Raw genomic sequence first — 18750 nt, 5'->3', positions numbered from 1 at the left:
TGAGAGACATTATGGAAGCCATTGTTGACTTCCTTATTGTCTGTTCTTGGAGACCTAAAATGCCTTCATCATCCTGTTCTGATCAGTTCTATACTATTTTGTTTTGTATGAATTCATTGTCTGTGAAGATATGGACAGCTATTTGGAAGAAAACAAGAGACAATATGATAGACAGTGAAGATCTCCGGTTGTCTTGCTTTGAAATCTGTGTCTCTTACATTGTTATCTTATGATCTACTTTGTTCTGTTTTATTCTGTTTAATTTTACCCTCTTTTTAAAGTAATGACATTTACTGGAAATAAAGAGAAAACAGAAGATAAAGGGGAAATAGGAGGATCTTTTCCACATGGATGAAGGGAGGAGGGAAGGCAAAGAAAGGGGATGAAAAACAAAAAAGAGTTAAGATGTGTTATGTACATGTATCAACACTCCATGATAATTCTAATCACTGTATACTGCAAACATGTACTTAAATAAATTTTAAAAATAAAAACCACTAAAAAATCCAAACTGACATTTTTTAAAATTCAGAGTAAATAAACAATAATTGGTATGTCTGCGTATTTGGATATGTGTGTGTGTGCCAGGGAGCACGACAGTATACCCCCAGTCTAGTCCTTGTTATATTTTATTTTGAGACATGGTCTCATGGAGCTGAGCTGGAAACTGAGATCTTTCTGACATAACCTCCTACATAGCTGAGATCACAGTTGTACAACACCACGCCCAGTGAAATAATTATTTTTGAATCTGTACTTTTTCTAAGTTGAAACATAAACATTATTTTTTGAATTTTGATGATAAAAAAGTATTTCTCTTAGTCTGAAATTAAATTCTTCTTTGAACATTGAAGGTTAAGTTTATTAATATTCAAAAGAACACCATTGTGAGGAGATAATTCTGTAAGAATTCTCACAAAGACAAATGCATGTGACATGTGACTTGCTGCTGTCAGCCCTGGCTTGTGTCCTGGAAAGTATATCTGACTTTAGAATCTTCCAGTGAAGTAGCACTGGCAAGCTAGAATGGATCTGTACTCACTGTAATAGTCCAACTATCTTCCAACAACTTCCCATCTTCTGCAATAATCCATTATTGTTGATAATATAGAAAAATCAAATATATGGATCATCCAAAGCCTTGTGTTGTAGAATTTCACAGTAATTAGAAATTAATCTGGAGGTTGTGTTAGAAATTGGTCATTTTGTCTTCAGGAATCATGAGCAAGCAATCTCTCATTTAGCAGGACCAGCAGATAATAGCAGATGCATAAAATTCGCTTCCTTTTTTTCTGGTAACTTTTTGTTTGAGATAGGATCTCACTGTGTAGTTCAGGCTTGCCTTGAACTCAGGAGCCTCCTGCCTCAGGTTCCTATTTCTGGGTTACAAGCATATCACACCAGGCCTGGCTTCACATAACTGTTCAGTTGAGCAGAGGGTGTGTGTGTGTGTGTGTGTGTGTGCGTGTGTGTATATTTTTACCAGTATGCTTGGGTGCCTGAGGTCAACAGAAGGGAATAAAATTAAGGGGCATCAGACTAAACACAGAAAAATATGTACCCTTCTTTACTCTATCCAGCTAAGGAATGTGAACCCTAGAATAAGTCATGTCAGTACACTTCTAATGTCCCAACAACTTACATTTACTTTTAATCCACTCGTTTCTATATTTGTTTCTTCACTTTTCTTGTTTAAGGCTAATTCCCTGTCCTACATTGACACAGAAAGCCCCTTGGTCTAGGTAGAATCAGTATTTACTATGTACTTGGCCCTGTTCAGAGTACTGTACAAAAAGGACAAAAAGCCTTGGTTCACAGAGTTTATTAAATCCGAGTGAGGAAGAGAGATGATAAATACATCAAAAAGTAAAATGCATCATATGTCAAGTAATGGTAATTGCTAAATAAAAAATAGGGAAGGATATGAACAATGGGCTGGCAGGGATGACCTAGCTCATCACTGGTGAGTCGAGCAGCAGCCCCAACAGGGGGGTAGTCAGTAAGGGCTTGAAGACAGTGGAGATATTTGGGCAAATGTTCCTCACAGAAGAAAGGCAAGCACAGAGACCCTGAGGCAAATGCCTGACACATCTGAGCTACTAACATTTATAAAGGACCTTCTCCCTGCCACTTTAACAATGCACTAGGAAGCAGTGATGCCAGTGAAAGGCTTTAGCTCCTGGAGGATTCAGACAAGAGAGAAAAGGTGTCAGCTGGGAGTGGGGCAATGGGAACAGATGAAAAAGAAAGGAATAGAGGGAGTAGCTCTGATACAGCACTTGCTTAACAAACGTAACGCCCTAAGCTTGATTCTAGCACTGCCAAAAAATGTATTCTAATTTTTAAAATCAAGGATAATGTGGAAGTTTTAGCTTAAGTTGTTACTTACGGAGTTAGGAAAAACTGTAGGAGAAACATTTTGTTTATGGTAGATACCAAAGTCAGTTTTCCATAAGGAAATTTGAGAAATCTATCAGAATCCCAGGCAAGTGCCCAACAGCACAGACAACAAAAGTGTCCTTCCTAGCATGATCCTGACAGTAAAAAAAAAAAACACTTATATCCACCTACATCATGGAATTCTGAATAGCCATGTTAAAAAAAAACAAAAAAAACACAGACTTTCATGTCCTGATACAAAAGATGTTTAGGTCTATGTATAGTTTTATGTCTGTAAGGATACAGGCATTGTTGAAGACTCAAGTATTTCTAGAGGATGGGATATGTACTGTGGTGACAGTTAATTTTATATGTCAACTTTGAGAAGCCACAGAATCCAGATATTTGGTCACACATTATTGTAGCGGTTCCTATAAAGTTACTTTAAAGAAGAAGTTAACATTTAAACAAGTGGGCTGTGAGTGAGGCAGCTCATACTCCACAATGTAGGCGGGCCTTATCCAACCAGTTGAAGATATTAACAACAACAACAAAAAGCTGACCAATGGAGAGAACAAGGAGGAATTGAGTCAGAAGATTGTCTTGGAACTTTTGTTTACAATGAGCATGTACTACTTTATTAATCAGAAAAATAAAAATAATCATAAGGCATAAATTCAGTACCTAAAGTTTAGATTACAATGGTCAAAGGCCTGCCTATACATACAGGCCTCTTTGATAGTCTCAATAAACTATCAAAAATACTCAAAATGAATCCAGTTTGAAGAGACCTTTCACATATTATAAATAACCCTTAATATATGAATACATGGAGAAATACTCAAAACAATAGATAGCAATAGACAAAATTTAAAACTATAATGTGCTTTTTACATAAATTATTTTGAAAACTAACAATATAATAACATCATGTAAATCTCTTTTCAGCAGACAAAGCTAGTTATTTAGAAAATTATAACTAATACTAGTGAGATATAAACAATCCTAATATACGATCTACAGTGTGCTAAATAGATATGAAACAACTTCGTACTTTGAGTCTGTTCAGGAGGAAATATATTTTTAAAAATTTTATACATATTTGAAAATAAATTCAAAACATCAAAAAAGTAAAACACATGAAATTGTTCACTGGAATATCACTAGCAATTGCAAAAAAGTAGAAATAACTTCAATACCTAACAGGAGACAAGAATAACTGTCATATCTACCTATTAGAATTTAATTACAGATCTATTAATAATATATTTATATGTATTTTATAGCAATATATAAAATAATAGGATATAGGAAAAAATTAAGACATAAGATGATTTAATTTCATTAGACCTAATACAGAAAGCTAGAAAAAAAAATACAAAAAATTAAGCTCTCTGTTTTCAAATGCAATATGGAACACACGGCTTTTTACTAGTTGAACATTTCTTTTCTCTGCCAATTAAGAGGATATACAAAGTAATTATTCTTTCATACTTACCACTGTACCAAGAAACTGAATACTCATATTTCCACCTGCTTCTCGAGAAAGGCACTAAAAAAAAAAAAGGTATAAGATGAATATGCATCCACACAAAAGCCTGTGCCTTGCAGCCAAAACTCCAAAAGTACGCCAACTGAGGAATGATAAACACATATACTACATGCATACTGTGGAATATTTGGCAATAAAAAGGCATGAAGTACCAATATACGCTACCACAGAAGCTAGTCTCAAAGGAACATGTGGTGCATGGTTACATTTAATAAGAACTGTCTACAATAAGTAAACTGAGGCCTCAGGGAGGAGTGTTGCTAACTCGTGTGGGGTTTGTGTTGGGATGTGTGAAAATGTTATAAAATTGACATTACTGCTGATGACTACTCTGTGAACAAACTAAAATCCACACAACTGTAACTTTAAATAAATGAATAATATGATACATGAATTAGAACTCCTGTTTTAAAAGACATTATATTTGTTTAAAATAGCAATGAGAAACGATTCTTGTGTCCAGAGAACAGTGAAAAAAAGAATTCACTTCTATGTCATGTAGTCATCTATAAATCAAATATGCTCGAAACAAATGCAACAGCACTACATATATAAATGTGTATGTATATATATATATATATATATATATATATATATATAATTTATTTGAACTTCATGTAAAACTCAATGCTTCTAAAAAATGGAGGACTAAACAGCACACTGGAAGTAAATTACGTGTTTTTCAGAACATTCTTTCCTGCAAAACTGTTCTGCTTAACCCTAATATGTTCCTCAAATACCTTCCTTCTCTGTGCTATCAGAGAAGCACAGTGGCTTGAAAGACTATACACACAAATGAAGCAGTTCTCAGCAAGCACCTTTGTTTTTATATTCTCACATGCAATCCTGTAGGTGGCTTTCACTTAGCTGTATCCCATCAGCTATTACAAATGTATCCTAATTGTATTCCTTTCCATTAGTAGAGGTTTACCAACCAATTTCAGTCTCTAAGATCACTCAGTTATGGAAGCCAGAAGGACTCTAGTGTTCAAGCTGAGTCCTTGCTTCCCTAAGAGATGTCAGAGCAGTAAAGAAGAAAGTAGTTTAATGCAAAATGTTCTGGCTACCTGTAAATACTGCAAAGTGACCTGACAAGAGTGGTCTAACTGTCATGCTCAAAGCAGTGTGGTATAGAACAGAAAATTCAAAATTTACATCATCATATTGGTCCATTAATTTCACTTGTAAGAATTTATATAAAAAACTATGAGTAGGCAGAAAAATAGTTACAAAAATATCACCATAGTGTCATTAAAAGAAATGAAAAATGCTAAAATCCAAAAAACAAGCAAAAGTAGTTGGTCACAAATTATAGTATATCTAGGAAGCTGTTAAAACATCTCAGAGATACAATGTTCAGAGAATGAGTACATCTTATATGAAACCCTTAATACCAGAAGTATTTCAGATTTCAAGTTTTTTTAATTTTAGAATATTTGCATGGATTATGCTGTTTGAGCATTCACCAATGTAAAAATCCAAGAACTCTCTCGTTTGAATTTCAGATTGTCAGACTAGGAATGCTCAATCTGTAATACATTTCTTACAAATTTCTAAAATAATCTTGGCACATAGTAAGTACATTCACCATAGGTAGTCAGTATAGGTACATAACACATCTTAATTATTTTTACTTCCCCTTCTGTTCCCTTCCTGAACCTGTAGTATATTTCTAAGTACTAAAAGAAAGACAATAGTATGTTTTAGAAGGACATCCCATATGTTATAGAGAAGCTCTAGAGTAAATAATGTGCATAAAACAGTTCAATGGGTGAGAAATATTAGTTGACTTTTTGGGGGTCATCTGTTTTTCCTATCCTTTAATATGTGCATGTATAACTTAGTAAAGGCAAAAAAAGAGAAACAATACAGAATGAAATAAAATAGATTATTTTCTTTACTATCCTAATAGGGATTCAACAATGAATTGAGTTTTGGGGAGCTGGGAATATATATCAGGTATGAGTGTGCTTATCTACCATGCATGGGGCCTAGAATTTGATCCCCAGCACCTCAAAATGAAAAGAATTTAGTGTTGAATCCTGGGTCTGACACTGCCATTCTGTAAGCCAACCATCTGCCCAACTATGGATTATTATCATGAACACTGCTAAATAACAAAGAACCACCTTCCAGGAGACTAAAAGAAGGCCAAATTATGAAATAAGTAGCAATAATTCATTATGACAAATTCATAGTACAAAATGTACAAAGTGCCAGCTGGGCTTAGTGGCACATGACTATACGCCAGCTACTCTGAAGGCTGAGGCAGGAGTAGACCAGCATGGGCTATTATTCAGGACACTGCCTCAAAAAGTAATAAGAGCTGGTATGTCGCCCAGTGTGAAAGTCTTGGGGGTCGGGAAGGGAATACAAAGTATCATGGAATAAGAGGAAAGACCAACTAATGAATAAACATAAAAGCTGGGTATTAAAAATGAACAGGATACAGTCATTAAGAAACATTTTACAGAAGATTCTCAAACAATTAAAAGTAGGACTCCCACTATGATCCTGTAATCCTGCTCCTGAATATAAAGTCAAAGAAAATGACATTGTACGTTGAAAAGATATCTGTACTCCACCCCTGTTCATTGTAGCACTATTCATGACAACTAAGATACAGAATTGGTCTAAGTTTTCAACAATGGATGAATAAAGAAAGTCATTATATATATATATAAAACATAGTATATCCAGTTTTAAAAAAGAAGGATATCTTGTTATCTGCAACGACATAAATAAAACTTGAAGGAGAGCATGTTAAATAAGGAGGGACAGAAAGACAAAGACTTCATGCTCTCACTCAAATGTGGAAACTAAAAGAAGACCGTACAAGTGTGCTCTGCAGGGGCTTATAGGTGGTGAGAATTACTGGACAGAGAATATAAAAGTTCAGTTAGTGTAAGGCCAAGAGACCGTCTTACAATCTGCTGACTACAATTAATGGCGATATATTATATGAAATGATTTCTGAGAGAGAAGACTTTGAGTGCTCTTACCACACACATGTGTGTGAATATGAAGTATGGGAATACCTATCTTTATTAGCTTGATTTAGTGTTTTCATAAGGTATACATATTTGAAAACAACATGTTATAACTGCTAAAAATGGAGAATTTTCATCAATTGCTTCTTTTTTTTTTTTTTTTTTTTTTTGTACCAAGAATCGAACTCATGACCAGGCACTTATGCTGCTGAGCTAAATCCCTGGCCAGAATTTTCATCAATTAAAAAACAAACAAACAAATGAAGGTAGGGCACGGTGGCACATACTATAATCCAGTACCTTAGAGGCATGAGAATGGCAAATTCAACACCAGCTTGGATGATATAGCAACTGTCTCAAAAAATAAGCCAAACAAAAAAAAAAAATGAGAGAGAAAAATAACTAAAATAAAATAAAATAGCAGGAATTCTCCAAAAGGAAAGTAAATGAGAAACTAGGACTGATGGGGTTTATACAAACTTCAGATTCACAGTAAGCACAGTAAGTTTAAGGTATACAGTTTAGTGAGGTCCGAAACAGTTGAAGGAAGAAAGTAGCAAGGAGGAAACTGGGAAAGACATGACCAAGGTCATGCCGTGGTCAGGGACAGGTTATATTTCACATAGTTCTTCTTATACTTAAGAACTGGGATATGACAGATCTGTTGTAGAAAGATTTTTTCTGCGTGGTAAGGTTGAAGTTATTATAGGAATAGAGAATAACCAAGCTAGAGGACCACATAAAATGTCACCACAATCATTCAGGTAAAGCCCTGACTGGTAAGCAAACATAACAGCAGGTGTCTGCTGGCTTGTGTCTAGGTGTCCTCCTAAGGTCTCAGGCAGTCATAGGTGGGACTTTTTGAGCGGTGGCTGAATCTAGAGTGTGTGATGCTAAATCAGTACACTGATTGGTTTGGCACTGATCCCCATAGCCTGGATACAATATAAGCAGCAGAAGAGGCTTGTCTTTGCCCTTGCTTGCTTGCTTCTGCTGTCTTCTGTTTGTTTGTTTTTGGTACCAGAGATCAAACTCACGACTGCACGCTTGCCCGGCAGGCACTTATGCCACTGAGCTAAATCCCCAACCCCTGCTGTCTTCTGTTTGGCATGAACTGGTTCCACTCTGTGATCCCTCTCTGCCAAGCCACATTGCTTTGGAACTGGCCAATTACTGACTGAAACTATAAACTGAGACCTAAATCTTTCCTGCTTTAACTTTGGGTATTAAGTATTTTGTCTCAGCAACAAGAGAAAAGTAACTAAGCCAACAGCAATGTTATATCTTATTCATTCATAAGACCTTAAAATCTGAAAAGTATTGTAGTGGATTAAAAACTGATGGTCAATGTACACACCAGCTGAACTAATCAGCATTGTGCTGAGTGTAGTTGGCCCAGCTGAAAATTGTTTCCAGCATAAGAAAAAGACCTGGAAAGTAAGAGTGGTGTTGTCATTTGGAGTTGTTGATTTTCCTAGAGTTTATCATACTGGCTTCCCTAATATGAACTTGGCTGTTATCATGGCAGGAGTTCAGGAGCTTGTTGTCGCTGAGAGTGTCTATGGTTCACGTTAGGGGAGCTCTGGTCCTTACTTTGAGCATCACTTCCTGGTTCCAGAGGGGAAGATGGGTGTTGTTCAATTTCCAGCAGAAGCTTGTCATGCTGGCTTCTTGATATGAATTTGGCTGTTCTTGTCATCAGAGGAGCTCTAAATCTTGTTGTCGCTGAGGATAGCTGTGATACTTTTCGGGGGAGCCCCGGTCCTTATTTTGAGGGTCATTTCTTGGCTCCAGTGCAGAACCCACAATCTACTGGCACAGATCCTTAAGAGGGGCATAGACTTTCTAGCTTCCACCACTGACTTTTGTGTGTTCCCAGCATAGATCTGTGAAACAGACTTGCATAAGTCACTGTCCTGGGCTTTAGGCCTCCAGCTGGACTCGTGGTAGGCCTGTCATGGGCTCTAGGTCTTCACCTGGACTCATGCAGGACATTGCCATTGAATCCAGGCCCTCAGCTGGATTCTCTAGGTCTTTAGTGTGTGGACAGATTTCCTGCACTTTGTATTTGACTCTTTGGGTGACTATTATAAAGTAATACTATAAATTATATGTCCTGTATTGTCTTGTTCTCCTTGCAATCCCTGACTACAAGCATATATTTAAAAAAGCAAATAAACCTGTCAGATAACATTAATTACAGATTAGGGAATGAAAGTGCAGGAATATAAAAAATAACTTGTCCACACTGTAAATGGAAAGCAAAAAGCACAACTCAAGTGTCCTAACTGCAGGATGGGATATTTCCACAACATTTTACAAAACCAATTAGATGGAGAAATCTTTAAGGATCATTTCTTGTACTTTCTCCTTAGTATCAATAACATATAAGTCAATGCGGCAGAAATGGAAACAAAGTCAATCTTTACCAAGAATTCTTTCATTTTTCTTTACTATGAAAGTAAGAATAAATTACATATCTCTAAAGCATCAGCAACACTACTCTTACTTTCCAGGTCTTCTTCTTATGCTGGAAACAATTTTCAGCTGGGCCAACTACACTCAGCGCAACGCTGATTAGTTCAGCTGGTGTGTAAACAGACCATCAGTTTTTAATCCACTACAATACTTTTCAGTACATAACAGTACACATAACAATACACATTTTGTCAGAGGCAAATTAGAGGTATAGCTGTCAGAGAAAGGAGTAGTGCAAAACAATTTGGAGTGTGCACAGATGGTTCATAACCATGCTAATTTCTACACTGCTGAATTTTAAGGGTAGTGAGAAAAAACCCAGTTAAAGAATTTCTTTTACTTACTACTAGAAAACACTTTTTTCAGGAATGGTACACTTTTCCTTCTTTTAATATCCTGTGTCAGGGGCTGGGGATTTAGCATAAGCACCTGCCTTGCAAGCAGGCGGTCATGAGTTCGATCTCCAGTACCGATAAAAAAAAAAAAAAAAAAAAAAAAGAAAGAAAGAAAGAAAAGAAGAACTAATATCCTGTGTCAGATAAAGATCCACAGGTTACAGTCCATATTTACTAGTATAGCACAATGTATTGCCTCTGTAACACAGCAACAGATGCAATCTTAGCTGTTGATCATGACAAAATCTGTGATTCACATGTGTAGTTCCTGGACTATAGGAAATGGCAGTGGTAGCACAGATTTTCAATCCATGATGAGCCTCCTTAAAAAGAAAGAACTAAAAGAGCAAAACCAAAAACTCACACATATTATCTAGACTGCAGTAGCTACTCTAATGAAACTCAAAATATAAATGGATGGGAACAACCCTACAACAGTCACAAGACCTGTGCAGGAGAAAGCATGTGGCACTGCCTGGAACTGAGAATCCCAAATAACCAATGAGATGCACACTAGATTTGAGTTAGTGTCCATTCCATCACAGTAACAGAAACTGGGTGGGGTCTGATAAATTCAGTCTCAGAAGGTTATGTGGGTTTGTAATAATGTCCCAGGAGCAGGATGGGAGCAGACACGGTGATCTGGCATCCAGCAACCCATCAAAATTCCCTTCCAAGTACCACAGTGCCACAGTAGAACTTCAAAAACATTGATAAGAGAATCCAAATTGAAAAGGTCAGATGCACTGGATCAGTCACTGTAAACCCACAGTATATGTATGATTTTTCTTTTAAAATGAAAGATGTTAATCTAGGAGTTGTTTTTTCTAAACTAAAACCTCAGTATTCAGATTTAATTGCAGTGTTGGTACTCTGTGATAAATACATAAGTAGATTTTGAGTTGCATTTTGAGCACTCCTCTTTAGAAGGTTCACCATATCTAGAGTGAAATCACACATACAAGGTTAAATATCACATAGTTTCTCTCTATCTCTCTCTCTCTCTCTTTTGGTACCGAGGATTGAACTCATGATATTGTGCTTGACAGGCAGGCACTTACAATACATGGTTTCTCTTATGTGAGAAGCCCAAAATATAAATAAAGAGCAAAATAAAAGATAATAGGAATTAGGGAAGACAGATCTTTCTCAAATGGGAAGAGGATCAAGAGATGCAAGGAGGGGAAGGGATGAAAAAAGATGTATTGTGTGCATATACCAACACCACATAAGGAGTGTAATCATTATATACTGCAAACATGTACTAATAAAATTTTTAATGAGAGTGAAAAGGATAGCCACAGAATTGTATGGTTTGTAAACTGTATTTCAACAAAGTTATTTAAGAAAATAGTGCTAGCAATCTCAGAAGACTTTCTTTCTTTACTTATTTTATTTTACTTTAGAGACCAGGTCTTGCTATATACTTCATGTTGACCTTGAACTCACTACATAGCCCAGAAAGGCCTCAAACTCTAGCAATTCTCCTGCCTTGGGCTCCCAAGTGCTAGGATTACAAGCCATACCCAGTATCTTTTTCTAAAAAAAATTATTGCACAAAAAATAAAAAATAGAAAGAACAGTATCTCTTTGAGATGTAAACAACACCAAAAACAAAAAACAAAAACACCTAAATAACTAATCATTACTAATTTGAAATAAAAATGAGTAACAGAAAACACTCATACAATGAAATAAAATGTAGTATACAGTAATACCTTTCCCCCCATAAAAAGCATGAAAGAAAACAAAAGGTCATAAAACAGATGAAAACCATAATCTAATAATGCAAAGCTGTAAAGATACAATACCAAGCCTCCTGAGAATAAATACATAAAAACTCAAGAAAGAATTAAAGATATGAGAACAATGATAAAATGAAGGCTATTCTGGAAAAAAAAAAAAAAAAAAAAGTGAATGTAACAGATAGTGCCTTAACAGAAACAGATGTAAATCATCTATAATCTGCAACTTGCCATATCTATTGGTCACTTCGTCTATGGTGTATTCATCAGCACTTGAAACTGAAAGGGTTTTGGCCCAGGCTGGACACTGTAGCCAGGAAAGCCTCAATCGGAACCTCCCCCGCCCCTAGAGATTTACCTGTGACTCTATCTCCCCCCACCCTTAGGAATCTGCCCCTGGCACCAAACGTATGCTAATAAGATACCTGTGCATCTCTAATGGCCCCAGGGCATTACCCTAAGCTTAGGCTACTTATATACCCCCACGCCACGTGTCCACCAGAGAGATTGCCGGACTCCAGTGGTGGGGGGGGGTGTCGGTTATCTCTCTCCATGTTCTCAGAATAAAGGCCTCTTTTGTTTTATACTTCACATCTTTTGGAAATAATCCTATCATTTGGTGCCGTGATGAGGTCGGCAGGAGATTGACTCCTGGGACACACCCATTTCAAGTCCCAGTGGAGTCCGCAGCTGATTCGAAACCGGACTACATCCTGCCGCTTTTCTCTCCTGGGATCTGCTTGACCTGTCGCTGCCCACCCGCACTCAACACCGGCCAATTAACTTCAGGTGAGCACTCTCCAGAGAATTCTTGACACTGGACTCCACCCCAGGCGAGTTTTCTCCCCGTTCACATGGGTCTGTGACGCTTTCACATCCTTAAGATAGCCCAGGGCAGGGTCTTTCTGGGCAAGCCTGCGTCCACAAATTACTCGACCTTTGGGTTCAGATAGCACAAGGCAGAGCTTTCTGGACCACCCACACTGGGAGGCCCTCACTTCCCTTAGAGCCTCGAGCTTTCACGGGCAGAACTGTTACTGACCTCACGTTGACTCCACTCATAAATCTCTCAGTGATGACTGGAATATACGAGTTTTTGGAATCTTAGCCACACTGTGGCACCGCAGAACAAGGGACCGCGTGTCCTTCGGTCCATGGCTCATTTCTTACCTGAATCAGTTACGGGAAACATGTTCTCTAACTCCCAAAAGATGCCTCTACAATGCCTAATTTCTAATCTACATACTCTTAAGATGAAAAGTACTATAAAAACTAAACGATTAACTTTTTACTGCCAGGAGGTCTGGCCAACCTATCCACTTAGCGGCAACCGTTGGCCCAGGGAGGGGACATTTGACCCCTGCATTCTCAAAAACCTCTATGATTTTTGCCAAGGCGACAGGTGGATAGAACTCCCATACATCGAGGCCTTCCTTGTTCTGAGAACACGCCCATCTCTCATTAAGTCCTGTACTCCCACCCAAATACATTTAGCTAGTTCTACCGCGACCCAAACTGTTTCCTCATGTCCTCAGGATATGCTTGACGATATTCCTTCGGTCTTTTCTCGGCCGCCTTCCTACCCCCAAACTCGTTCCTTGCCGTTACCTCCCATCGGACCACCCTCCCCTCACCCTATCCCTGATTCTCTCGGCAGCTCTGGTCCTTCTGTGCTGCAGTTCCCTCCTGCTGTGTGATCCTGTTCCTCTCCGCCTCCTGGGACCCATAGCACTCCCAGCAGCTCTACTCTGCCCTCTGCAGCATTTTCGCCGCCCGCCCATCATACTCGATCTCGTTTGTCATGCCCTTCTGGCAAGCTGCGTGATTGTTCCAGCTTGCGCCAGGAACAGTCACCATGCTGCAACCCTCCGTCACATGACAGGGCGCCGCCATCTTGGGACAGATCTCATGGTCAATGGGCACCCCCTTGTGGCTCCTCTTGTGAACAGCAACAGCCACCCTGTTGCAGTCCACATGATGCTTCATCGTGCTGCCAACAGCAATTTTCTCACTGCAAGGCACACAGTGAGATGCCATCTGCCTGTGTTTCCTCATCCCAGGGTACCTAGCAGCTGCTTTGTAGCCGCTCTACAGATAATTGGTCACACATGTCTACCGGATGGATGCCTGCCCAATGGCCCTCTACTCTGCAATCTTCTGAAGCTCTGCTACTGCTTCGGGAGCAAGCTGGCCCCAAGGGACTGGTTAATATACATGTGCCTTTCTCCCTTTCTGATCTATCCCAGATTACCCATAAATTAGGTAGCTTCTCTGTTCACCCACAGAATTATATCATGCAATTTGAATTTATTACTGTTACATTTTACATTTTAAGGATGTTTATGTGATTTTAAATACCACTCTCAGCTCACAAGAGCTGTGGCAAGCAGCTCGAGAAGAAGCTGACCGCAGACATAAGGCAAACACCTCTGATAACGACCCTGGGCCTGCAGCTGCAACAGAACAAGATCCTAACTGGAACTATCAGAATGGACAAGGTTCAACAAAATTACATAAGATGATTGACTGTCTGATTGTGGGCCTTAATAAGACTGCTCAAAAACATGCTAACTATAACAAACTTTTAGAACAGGTCCACGAGGCTAATGAAAACCCAGCTGTGTTCCTAAATCGGCTTCAGGAAACCTTACTAAAGTATACTAATGTAAACCCAGACTCTCATGAAGGGATGACTGTTGTTAACTCTTACTTTATTTCACAGTCTGCTCCTGATATTCATGCAAAATTAAAAAAGGTTGAACATGGCCCTCAAACTCCATAAGGGGATCTACTTAAATTAGATTTCCGTATCTTCAATAACAGAGATAAGATTCAAAAAGAGGAAAAGCAAGCTCAGAAATTAAAGTTTGCTAAATATCAGTCTGACCTTTTAGCAGTGGCACTCGAAGCTCCCAAGACAAGAAATCCACAACAAGGTGTGGCTGCCCAAGTCCTGCCTGGACCGTGCTTCAAATGCAGCAAACAAGGACACTGGGCAAAAGATTGCCCTAACCGTGGAATCCTTCTAGGACCCTGTCCATACTGCAACCTTAAAGGGCATTGGAAGAGCCACTGTCCTAGCCACCAGCAAGTGGGTAAGCCATCTCTAATCCCTTGCCCTCACAGCAGACTCCGACAATGCCAGATCTGTCACTGACTGACCTGCTTGGACATGCTGCAGAAGACTGACGAGGATTAGGGCTCACAGCCCCCACTCCAGTAAACTTGTTGGAGCCCCGAGTCTTACTGGAGGTCTCAGGCAAAATAATATCTCTGCTTGTGGATGCAGGGGCGACTTATAGTGTACTTCCTGAATTTTTAGGACACTGTAGTAAGTCCTTGATTTCTGTTGTAGGCGTTGATGGCCAGCCTACTCAACCTTTGCAGACTGGGCCTATCCCATGTAGATTCCAGAGTTTTCTTTACCCGTAGCTTCCTAGTAATCCCAACATGGCCCACACCCCTTTTAGGTAGAGACCTTCTTCAAAAACTTAATTTTTCCTTCACTTTCTCTCTTCCCACAGCCCTAATCCTCCAAATAGCCTCACAATGAGTCGCAAAGCCATTCCCTCCCCTTCCTCCTTCTCTAGTTGACACCATGGTTTGGGACACATCCAATCCCTCTCCGGCAACACATGCCACGCCTGTTTTAATCTGTCGCAGTGATCCCTCAATTTTTCCCTGTGTTCCTCAATACCCCATAGCTCCCCAATATTTAAGGGGACTTAAACCCATAATTAAGTGGCTTTTAGGCAACGGTTTTCTTAAACCTACCCATTCACCCCACAATACTCCCATCCTCCTGGTACTCAAGCCTGATGGGTCCTATTGCCTGGTACAGGACCTTAGGGTAATTAACAGTGCTGTTACCCTGATTCACCCTGTGGTGCCAAATCCCTATACCATGTTCTCTCATATCCCTCCCACCACCACTCACTTTACACTTATAGATCTTAAAGATGTCTTTTTTACTATCCTCCTACACCCTGATTGCAAAACCTCTTTCCATTTACATGGACGGACCCAGACACTCTCAGGTCTCAACAACTTACTTGGACAGTGCTCCCCCAAGGGTTCAGAGATAGTCCCCACTTCTTTTAGTCAAGCTCTCGCTACTGACCTCACAGAACTTGATCTCAAACCTAGTGTTCTTCTTCAATACATAGACGACCTCCTATTATGTTCTCCATCCCATAGGTTAGCCTTACACCATTCAGCCAGTCTTCTTAATTTCCTTGTTAGTCGTGGATACAGGGTCTCTCCTGCTGAAGCCCAGATAGCCTCCTCAAAAGTCAAATACCTCGGCCTCGCTCTCACCCCCACCACTCGCTCCATCACCTCAGATCGTAAGGCAATTCTTTGTGATCTCCAGGTGCCCACAACTAGATGCCAGGTTACATCTTTCTTAGGTTTAGCTAATTTCTTTCGTCTCTGGATTCCTAACTTTGCAGCCCTAGCTCAACCCCTCTCAAGGCTGTTAAGGGTCCCTTATTAGAACCCCTGGACGCTACTAGGCCCATACATGCCTCCTTTCAAAAATTAAAAGAGGCTCTCCTAAAAGCTCCAGCTCTTACCCTTCCTGATCCCACCCAACCTTTCATCCTATACACTACTTGTCAGGGCCACAGTGCTATAGGTGTACTAGGACACAAAAATGGACCTTCTTTTCAAGCAGTAGCTTACTTGTCAAAACAGTTAAATCACACAGTAAAAGGATGGGCTCCTTGTCTCCGAGCTCTTGCAGCTTCAGCCCTACTGACACAGGAAGCTAAAAAGTTTACATTAGGGCAATCTATTACAGTATACTCACCTCATCACCTATGTGAGCTTATCTCACATAAGGTGCTCCCTGCCCTAATGACCCCTTCTCGCCTTCAACAGGTACACTTAGCTCTTTCTCTCAAGACCCTTCAATCTCTATTGCAACTAGTGGTCCTCTAAATATAGCCACCTTACTTCCCATCTCAGAGGGCCATCCTCACCATGACTGTATTGAGGTTTTACAGATGACTCCCACCCCTTTCCCTCACATCAGTAGCACACCTCTCTCTTTGGCCTTTGACATGGTTCATAGATGGCAGTTCAAAAAACACAGACAACCAAAAAAAGGCAGGATACATAATAGTTAACCAGTCAAAAGTTAGAGAGGCAAATCCACTGCCACCTGGCACCTCATCACAGAGGGCAGAACTTATACAAGGGCTGTTACACTAGCAAAAGACAAGATTATAAATATATACACTGACTCAAAGTATACATTTAGCATTTTATAGTCTCATGCCTCTATCTAGCAAGAACGGGGTTTTATTACCACTCAGGGAACCCCCATCATTAATGCTCCACTTATTCTTAAACTTCTAGAGGCAGCCAACTTCCAAAGCAGGCAGCAGTTATTCAGTGTAGAGGACACCAAAACTCTACAGATCCTATTGCTCAAAGCAATGACTTTGCAGATTCACAAGCCGAGTTAGCTGCACAAGGGCCCTCCCCTTCTCATCTTCTCCAGTTAGTCCCAAACAGTCTACTTCACAGCCTAATTATTCACCAGAGCAGTTACAGCTACTTCATAAACCAGGTTACACATAAAAAACTCAGGGATGGATTTTTTAGGGATCTGAACTTGTTCTCCCACATCAACAGGCCTTAGACATCATCACTGACTTACACAACTCTTTTCATATAGGATCACAGGCCCCACACAAACTCTTAGCCCCAGTAGTCACACACCCTTCTCTAAAAGCTTTCATTCTTAAGATTACTCACACCTGTGATCTCTGTGCCAGGACCTCTCCTCAGGGATGCATGGCACCCCCTTCCTTTCCTACCCGTCAGTTTCGAGGACACACTCCTGGTGAGGACTGGCAGATAGATTTTACACACATGCCCCGCCACAAGACTTCAAATATCTTCTCACCTTTGTTTGTACCTTTTCAGGATGGATAGAAGCCTTTCCCACAACCAGGGAAACTGCTGATGTAGTTACCAAAGTCATATTACAAGAAATCATTCCAAGGTTTGGTCTACCTCTGAGTATTCAGTCAGATAATGGTCTCGCCTTTATTTCTCAGATCACTCAACAGGTAACCTCAGGCTTACACATCACCTGGCACCTACGCATCCCATACCATCCACAATCCTCAGGAAAAGTAGAAAAGGCAAATGGCCTCATAAAGAAACACCTTACAAAACTCACTTTAGAACTACATCAACTTGGCCTCAACTTTTGCCCTTAGCCTTAGCCAAGCTCAGGGCACTTCCCCAGGCTCCTACTTTCTTAAGTCCTTTTGAACTTATGTATGGCAGGCCATTCTTACCCCACAATCTTCCTACTCCCCAAAATCTCCCTCCCTCCTCCCCTCCCTCCCCTCCCTCCCCTGGCTGACTATGTCCCAGTCCTCTCCTTCCTCCGACACCTGTTGCGACAACATGCTGATCTCTGCCTTCCACAACCCTCTGGAGAGGCCAAACCAGATCCTCCCATATCTCCAGGAGATCTAATTTATCTCAAATGTTCTAAATCCACAGGACTACAACCAAGGTGGAGTGGCCCATATCTGGTCTACTTGGCTGCCTCTACAGTGGTCAAAGTTGCTGGACTCCCATCCTGGTTTCACATCACTCAGGCTAAGAGGTGCCCTCCCAGCCCTAAATCTGATCATTCTGAGTGGTCATCTCATCTTTTGTCGCCCACCCATCTCATTTCACAAAGGCCTCACAGCCACAGTTAACAGGCTAAGTCATGTTTTGTTATCCACTTTGCTTCCTAATTTCTTACGTTCTATTAATGATCATTTTTACAGCAGGACTCTTTGATAGTCTTTCCTAAAGACTCCCACATCATGCGTAAGATCATCTTCATAATGTTCTATGTGATGACTGTTGTAGTTTTTTCTACCCTCAGCTGTCTGGTTAAATGTGACATCCCTGAAACCCTAAGCCCTTACTTTCCCTATACTGGTACAGCCACCGCCTTCCCTACTCCCCCTATTTTTTCCAGTTCAACTCATGGACCGGAGACAAGTTTCACACACCTATCCTCTTAACTTTTATGCTTTTAGAGGGGGGCATAATCACCTCTCATAACATCACTTCTCCTAACCTCACACTTATTTTTCAGAATTCTACTTCACCGTGACAATGATCCTACCTCAACGTCATCCTGATATAATGACATATCTAAATCAAAGGCACCTTTTCCTCTACCTCACGTA

General features: G+C 40.0%; 1 protein-coding gene across 5 annotated transcripts in view; it reads right to left on the bottom strand.

The window, feature by feature from the left end:
* Positions 1-18750, bottom strand: part of Pcca (propionyl-CoA carboxylase subunit alpha) — a 402547-nt gene that overhangs the window by 82475 nt on the left and 301322 nt on the right. For all 5 annotated transcript variants that reach the window (XM_023560628.2, XM_023560629.2, XM_003477596.5 and 2 more), the window contains one exon: positions 3878-3931. In XM_023560628.2, coding sequence (XP_023416396.1) covers positions 3878-3931 — 54 coding nt within the window. The remainder of the gene's footprint in view (positions 1-3877; positions 3932-18750) is intronic.

This window comes from Cavia porcellus, unplaced genomic scaffold, assembly GCF_034190915.1.
Source record: "Cavia porcellus strain 051 isolate PalLab524CR breed Dunkin Hartley unplaced genomic scaffold, mCavPor4.1 scaffold_4, whole genome shotgun sequence".
Classification (NCBI taxonomy): domain Eukaryota; kingdom Metazoa; phylum Chordata; class Mammalia; order Rodentia; family Caviidae; genus Cavia; species Cavia porcellus.
This window is presented reverse-complemented; position numbering and strand designations above follow the sequence as displayed.